General features: G+C 59.5%; 1 protein-coding gene across 1 annotated transcript; it reads left to right on the forward strand.

The window, feature by feature from the left end:
* Window positions 1-1,386: 1,386 nt before the first annotated feature.
* LDHD (lactate dehydrogenase D) lies at window positions 1,387-6,357 on the forward strand. The gene is made up of 11 exons (XM_030299724.2): window positions 1,387-1,487; window positions 2,218-2,330; window positions 2,561-2,702; window positions 2,908-3,049; window positions 3,186-3,345; window positions 3,621-3,820; window positions 3,914-4,042; window positions 4,121-4,248; window positions 4,827-4,917; window positions 5,004-5,115; window positions 5,205-6,357. The coding sequence occupies exons 1-11, from the start codon at window positions 1,413-1,415 to the stop codon at window positions 5,368-5,370; spliced, it is 1,458 nt and encodes a 485-aa protein (XP_030155584.1). The 5' UTR covers window positions 1,387-1,412; the 3' UTR covers window positions 5,371-6,357.
* Window positions 6,358-6,808: the final 451 nt, after the last annotated feature.

The following is a 6,808-nucleotide window of genomic DNA, read 5'->3' on the forward strand; positions in this document are numbered from 1 at the left end:
TTTCCGAATAGTGTATTGCTTTCTGTTGCAAATGTCATGGCCCTGCTCCCAAACCTTATGGATCTACATTGTGGTTCTCTTAGGGTTCATTACAAACTCTCCCTGGCATCTCTCCTCCAACCATAAATGCCTCCAGTACCATTAGCTGCGTGTGGCTAATGGAAGCATAGATACAGAACAATTCCATAGTACAGAAAGTTGTACTGGAGAGCACCACGTCTGGATCTAACAACTTACATGAAATACAGAGACTAGAGAAATATATTAAACAATACCACATGGATGCAATCATCCAAATACAGAATGTGGAAAATTCTACAGAACAGGTGACCCAGTTTCCTTAACAAATAAATGTCATGGAATAAAGGGCGGGGGTGGTGGGAAACTGCTGGAGATTAAAAGACACTTATGAGCCATATTAACCAAACACATTGTGTGGATTTTCACTGGATCTTGATTTGAACTAACTAACTGTAAAAGAGACATTTTTTTTTGAGACAAGCCAGTTAAGCAGCACATTGAGAGTGGAAATGCGATTTCATTCAAACGTGGCTGGGTAGAAGGACCCAAGTAGGAGTTTGTATTCATGATTCAATTGAGAAGAAAAACAAAGCTGGAAATAGCTTTATCTTAGTAATGTTAGCAACATGCTTCTCCAAATTTGCTGTGGAAGGAAAACTGAGCTTGGAAGAGCTTCAAGAGAAGCAGCCACATCACTGCAGGATGGTTAGGAAATCCACCCAGTGGGAGGCTGGAGATGAAAGGACAGCTGTCTCTTCCTTCACTTAGCTGGTGAGTCCTTAGCTCTTCTCTTCCAGGGAGGCTTCCTGGCTTGCCTCACTGCCCTATTCCATGCCCTCCCCATTCCTGAAGGGTCTCCCTGCACTTCCCTCCTCACGGCCCTGCTCAAAGCCTCCTCTAACTGTGACACTGGCTGAGACTTCCAGACTTGCAGGGTAAGGGAGAGAGAGGGTGTGTGTCAAGGCCCCGAGCTGAGTCAGCGGAGCTCAGGGGATATAGGAACCCTAACGGAAGCTGGAACTCAGAGGCCAAAGAGGAGACTGGAAAGAAGTGGAAAGATGAAGAGGTCAGCAGCAGGAACCAGCAAGACCTTTAAGGCCATGGCAAGCGGTCTGCCTTTGTTGGAAAGCCCAAGGGAAGCCACAGCAGAGCTTTAAGCCAGAGAGAGGTTGCTATCCTCTCCTGCTGTGTGTTAGCTAAGCCTCACCTCTCCTTTGGAAGTACTGACCTGTGCCTGCTGCCACACCTGACTCAGCAAGGTCTGGCAGGGCCACCTTAAGGCCGGATCACCTTAAGCAGTCCCCCTCCCCCCGCCCCCGCCCCCTGCACAGCCAATGCGCTGGGCGCTGGGGTGGCCTCAGTGCCCACGCCCCTCCGGCTGCTGCCCAGCTATGGCCAATCTGCTCCGGGCTGCGGCGACCTGGGGGCTGTTCCCCTGGAGGGGCTACTGCTCCAGGGGGACGCAGGTAGGTGGGGGGAAGCCCATTACGGGTGGGTGGGCCAGATACCAGGTTTATACCAGGCTTCGTGCTGCACCAGCACCCTGTGACCTTGAGCAGAGGATCACCGGGCTCACCCTGTGCCAAAGGTCGGTGTTGAGCGAGCCTAGCCGAGGACCCCACAGCTGCCACAGGTGGAGTGGGGGTGTAAAATGAAAAGCTTGTGGGCTCCAAGGCGCCCTCTTTGGGGCTCCCGAATGTAGACACATCTGAAACAATGCCCCGGGAGGTGAGGACGATGTGGGGTTGGGGGCGCCTCAGTTGACAGGCTGTGGAGTTTTTCCTTCCTGTCCTTCCGCATCCACTGGTGTGCCTGGGGCAGTTTTGGAGGAAGGGCAGACGTAAGTAACCTTTCCAGGCCAAGGGAGGGCTGGCTGCGTTATGGAACCCTGGGATGCTCCTTTCTGTAGAGTGAATCTGGTTCCTATTTTTACCCAGGGTTTTTTTTCCCAAGTGAAACGTGGAGCCCGACGGTTCTGTTTGGAAAGGGGCACTCCTGTAGAGTGGCTTTGCTTCCGGGGGGCCCACTGGCAAGGCCAAGCTGTGCTGACCCCGGGGTGGTGTCAGTGGGGGGTGGGGCGGGGGAGGAGGCCAGAGGTGCTGGCAGCCCCTCCTCCACTCCCGGACCGCCACAGGGGCAGGGCTGCGGGCCCAGGTGTCTCTGAGTGACTCTTGGCTGCGTGTGTCTTCCCTGCAGGGTGAGCTCAGCAAGGGCTTTGTGGAGGCTCTGAAGGCGGTTGTGGGGAGCTCCCATGTGTCCACCGCTGTCGCCGTCCGCGAGCAGCATGGTCACGACGAGTCCATGCACAGGTGTGGGGGCCCCTTCCCCTATCAGAGCCCCGGGCTGGGAGTGAGAGTCCCGGGCTGTCTTCTCCCCCACCCATCTGTTTTTGGGGGGGTCTGGCATTCTTTACCTCTTCTCCACACCCATCCCTCACCCACTGTGCAGCCCCAGGCCCTGTGATGCCTCTGGGCTCCTTGGATGTGAGCAGGACCAGAGGGTACCACACTCCTCGAAGTTGCTGAGCGTCTTGTTCTAGGTGCCAACCTCCAGACGCCGTGGTGTGGCCCCAGAATGTGGAGCAGGTCAGCCAGCTGGCCGCCCTGTGCTACGGCCAAGGAGTGCCCATCATCCCATTTGGCACGGGCACTGGGCTTGAGGGTGGAGTCTGTGCGGTGCAGGTATGCAGGACTCCCCCCCCCCCCCCCCCCGGGCTCTGGCTCTCTCTCCCTTGTCACTTTTGTGGCTGCCTCCAGCCTGCCTTACCCGCAATCCTCGGGCTCTGGTCTGAGTGCCCGGAAGTCAGCCTTGAGATGGGGTCCTGTGGAATGTGGCCTGGCCCAGGGAAGTCCGAGGTCGACTTCCCCTTGGCCTCCCTCCTGTCAGGGCGGTGTCTGCATCAACCTGACCCACATGGACAAAATCCTGGAGCTGAATCTGGAAGACTTCTCTGTGGTGGTGGAGCCAGGCGTCACCCACAAAGCTCTCAACACCCATCTGCGGGACAGCGGCCTCTGGTTTCCTGTGGGTAGGCTGAAACTTGAAGCCCTTCCCCGGGCCCCTGAGGGCTCCCTGGTGGCGGTGCTGTTTCTAGGGTTTGAGGGGACTCCTCTGTCCCCGGGCACCTGTCCCAGGCTGCCTTCTGCCTGCACTTTGCCCTCCAGACCCAGGTGCAGATGCCTCTCTCTGTGGCATGGTGGCCACTGGGGCCTCGGGCACCAATGCCGTGCGCTATGGCACCATGCGGGAGAATGTGCTGAACCTGGAGGTGGTGCTGCCTGGCGGTGAGCTGCTTCATACCGCAGGCCTAGGCCGTCATTTCCGGTGAGCGTCTTCTACGCATGGCAATGGGGCCTCCTGGATTGGTGGGCCAGGCTTCTGAGGGCTCTGAAACTCCTGTCGCTTGGGCCAGGGTTGGAGGTTTCCTGCACCAATTAGGGCTGTGCAAAAGAACATCTGCCTTGCTGGCAGGCTGGGCCGGCTCCCTACCTGGCAGGGGCCTGGGGGACAGTGCTGGGCTTCCAGACCAGGCTTGGGGCTGGAAACCGATCGTCTTAGGCCCTGGCCACTCACCTACCTTGTGTGTCCCCGGGGTCCAGGAAGAGCGCAGCTGGCTACAACCTCACAGGGCTCTTTGTGGGCTCTGAGGGGACACTAGGACTCATCACAGCTGCCACTCTGCGTCTGCATCCTGCCCCTGAGGCCACAGTGGTCGCCACCTGTGCATTCCCCAGTGTCCAGGCAGCCGTGGACAGCACTGTTCACATCCTCCAGGCTGCGGTGCCCGTGGCCCGCATTGGTGAGCCGGGACTGAGCAGTCTGGGTGGGCTCCCTGGAAGAGGCCCCTCTTGAAGTCTGGGCTTCAGCTCACCTGCCCTCTCCTTGGCCCCAGAGTTTCTGGACGACGTCACGATGGATGCCTGCAACAAGCACAGCCAGCTGAACTGCTCCGTGGCGCCCACTCTCTTCCTCGAGTTCCATGGTTCTGAGCAGTTCCTGGCCGAGCAGCTACAGCGAGCAGGTGTGCTGGGGTGCTGTGGGGTGGAGGGCACAGGCTGGTCCCGAGTAAGGCCGCGTGTCAACCTGCCTCCCCCCGCAGAGGAGATCACCCAGGACAATGGAGCCTTCCACTTCTCGTCGGCCAAGGAGGCTGAGGAGCGCAGCCGGCTCTGGGCAGCGCGGCACAGTGCCTGGTACGCAGTGCTGGCCCTGCGGCCGGGCTACAAGGTGAGCTGGGCTGGGGTGGAGGCGGCACCCGCAGGCCGGGCCAGCACCCTGTGCTCGGCCCACCGCACTGCTGTCCAGAGCAGCAGGCTGAGACCCACAGGGGGCAGGAGTGCCCCAACCCAGCTGCTACTCAGACACTGTCCAGTGGGAGAGTAGTTGTCTGCCAGGCCCTCCAGAGGGAACCCCCACCTGAGCAGGGCCCTGGGCACAGGCACAGAGAGGGTGCGCTTAGGGTTTGTGAACACGGAACAGAAGCCGCCTGGAGAAAGATGATGACGCGGAAGGTGTCAGCCGACAGCAAGGGGAGGCTGGGTTCCGGGAGCCGGAGTGCAGACTAGGCGGTGTGGGCAGCTGGGGGTCCTGCATATGGGGCCAGGCGGGGATCGGAGGGGAGGGCTGTGAAAGCCTCTGCAGGCAGGGCAGAGAGCCCCCCCTGGCCAGCTGTCTGGTGGTACAGGCCTAGACAAAAACAGTTTTTGTGGGTGAGGCCGTTCTTAGCCTTGACCACAATGACCTCTTACCTCTGAGCCAGCAGGGGGTGGGGGCGTGGAGAACCTCACAAACCTGCCCCAACCTAGGGCTATTCCACCGACGTGTGCGTGCCCATCTCCCGGCTGCCAGAGATCCTGGTGCAGACCAAGGAGGACCTGAAGGCCCAGGGACTCACAGGTGCGCATGCCCGCTGCTGGAGCGCCGTGGGGGTGGGTAGCGGGAGGGCTGGCCCGGGGCAGCAGCTCTGTCGTCTGGGCCCCCAGGAGCCATCCTTGGACACGTGGGTGATGGCAATTTCCACTGCCTCCTGCTGGTGGACCCAGAGGACCCCGAGGAACTCCACAGGGTCATGGCCTTTTCAGAACTGCTGGGCAGGTGAGAGCAAAGCCCAGGGAGGGCGGCTGGGAGGTGGTGGGAGGAACACTGCTGAGAATCTCTTCATTGCCACCTCCCCCCGCCCCCAGGCGGGCACTGGCACTCCATGGGACATGTACTGGGGAACATGGCATTGGGCTGGGCAAGCGCCAGCTGCTACAGGAGGAGGTAGGTGCCGTGGGCATGGAGACCATGCGGCGGCTGAAGGCCATGCTGGATCCCCGAGGCCTCATGAACCCAGGCAAGGTGCTGTGAAGGCCTGAAAGCACTTGGCCCACAAGCCCCCAGACAGGGGAACCTCCTGTTCTGGAACCTTTCTTCTTGCCACAGAACAGTTCCGCCTCCGCCCAGAACTGCAGGGGGCTTGCCTGCCTTCCCCTTGGTCTGAGCCTCGCTGCTGCTGGGGGCCAGCTCCCTTAGCCTGACTCCACGTGCCTGGTGACAGGAACACTCCTTTCCTGGCGTGGGAAGGGATCCCCCACTCTACGTTGATAGGCTTCCCTGGGCCCCTAAAGCAAACCAGAGCCCCATTTGCAGCAGTGTGGAGATGAGCAGGCAGCCCCTATGCATGGCCTCCTGTGCCCGCCTCCCTCCCACCCCCGTCAGGTTCTCTGTCCTGTGGCCAGTGATATCCTCAGCCCTCATTCTGGGCCTGTCCTTGGACTTACTGCAGCCTGGGGAGGGGATGGTGCTTAGGCTACAGAAGGTTGCTTTCAGGGACCCAGGTCCCTGTCCCAACTGCTGTTTGTGAGAAGCTGAGAGCCCGAGGATTTGCCCATGGTCACCATGAGCCTGGACCGGGCCCAAGAACATTCTGAACATGTTCTTCAAGCGGCTGTTGCCAATCAATGGAAATGGAAGTGAAATTATTCTGCTTGTATTATACTTCTCTATGGTGTGGTGTATTACATTACTAGCTTCCCCCCACCCCCAAAGTCAGATCTGCCCACCCTGGGGATTCCTGGTGAGACCACTCAGTCCGTGTACTTCAGTTGTTCCCAAGCCCACAAGAGGGCGCCCACCACCATGGCATCCGCTCTGGGCAGAGGCACCCAGGACTCCCCTGTCCAGGGCCTACAGCTCTCTGCCCTGGGTACCCCTACTTCCCCAGGTTGAGGTGGGGGGAGGCTTGGTGTCCCAGAAGCCAATCTCTAAATCCCATCCCAGGAGCCTATCATGTGGGCCCATCTCCCTCACCCCCTTGGACTTGGCGTCTGAATAAAGATGAGCAAAGCAGGGAAACCAGTGGGACTCTCCATCTCACCTCACCCCTACTCTCCTGAGCCACCACTGAGCTCCTTCCCTGCCTCCACCCCACAGGCCCCTCCACCTTTCCCCATCAGCTGTCTAGGCTCTGGGCAGAGGCCGCCCTTCTGGGACTCCTCAGCCCAGCATGATTCTCAGAAGCCCCTCCTCCCTGGACTGAGCCCCATTTGCTCCTCCGTGACATTTCTAGCCCTGGGCTGTGAGCACTGTGCCGAGGGCTGGTGCGGGGGCAAGCCTCATTGCCTCTCCCCAAACCACCCCGGTACAGGAACTACCTAAGTGTTAGCTGCATGCATTCTGGACAAACAGCTCTCTAGTACCCACCCCCACCCCCCCGCCCTGCAAATGGACTGCCTCACCCCCAAGCCCAGGGGAGAAGCCTGCAATGGAGGCTTCTCCCCTTACTGGGCAGAGATCTACTTTGATG

The sequence above is a fragment of the Lynx canadensis genome, chromosome E2, assembly GCF_007474595.2.
Source record: "Lynx canadensis isolate LIC74 chromosome E2, mLynCan4.pri.v2, whole genome shotgun sequence".
In the NCBI taxonomy this organism is placed as follows: domain Eukaryota; kingdom Metazoa; phylum Chordata; class Mammalia; order Carnivora; family Felidae; genus Lynx; species Lynx canadensis.

What these genes read in the sequence shown, in the direction of transcription:
- LDHD (XM_030299724.2), top strand. Translation starts at nt 1,413, where the DNA reads ATGGCCAATCTGCTCCGGGCTGCGGCGACCTGGGGGCTGTTCCCCTGG. An exon ending in CACGACGAGTCCATGCACAG is followed by an intron (nt 2,331 to 2,560) that starts GTGTGGGGGCCC and finishes GTCTTGTTCTAG; the next exon opens with GTGCCAACCTCCAGACGCCG. An exon ending in CGAGCAGCTACAGCGAGCAG is followed by an intron (nt 4,043 to 4,120) that starts GTGTGCTGGGGT and finishes CTCCCCCCGCAG; the next exon opens with AGGAGATCACCCAGGACAAT.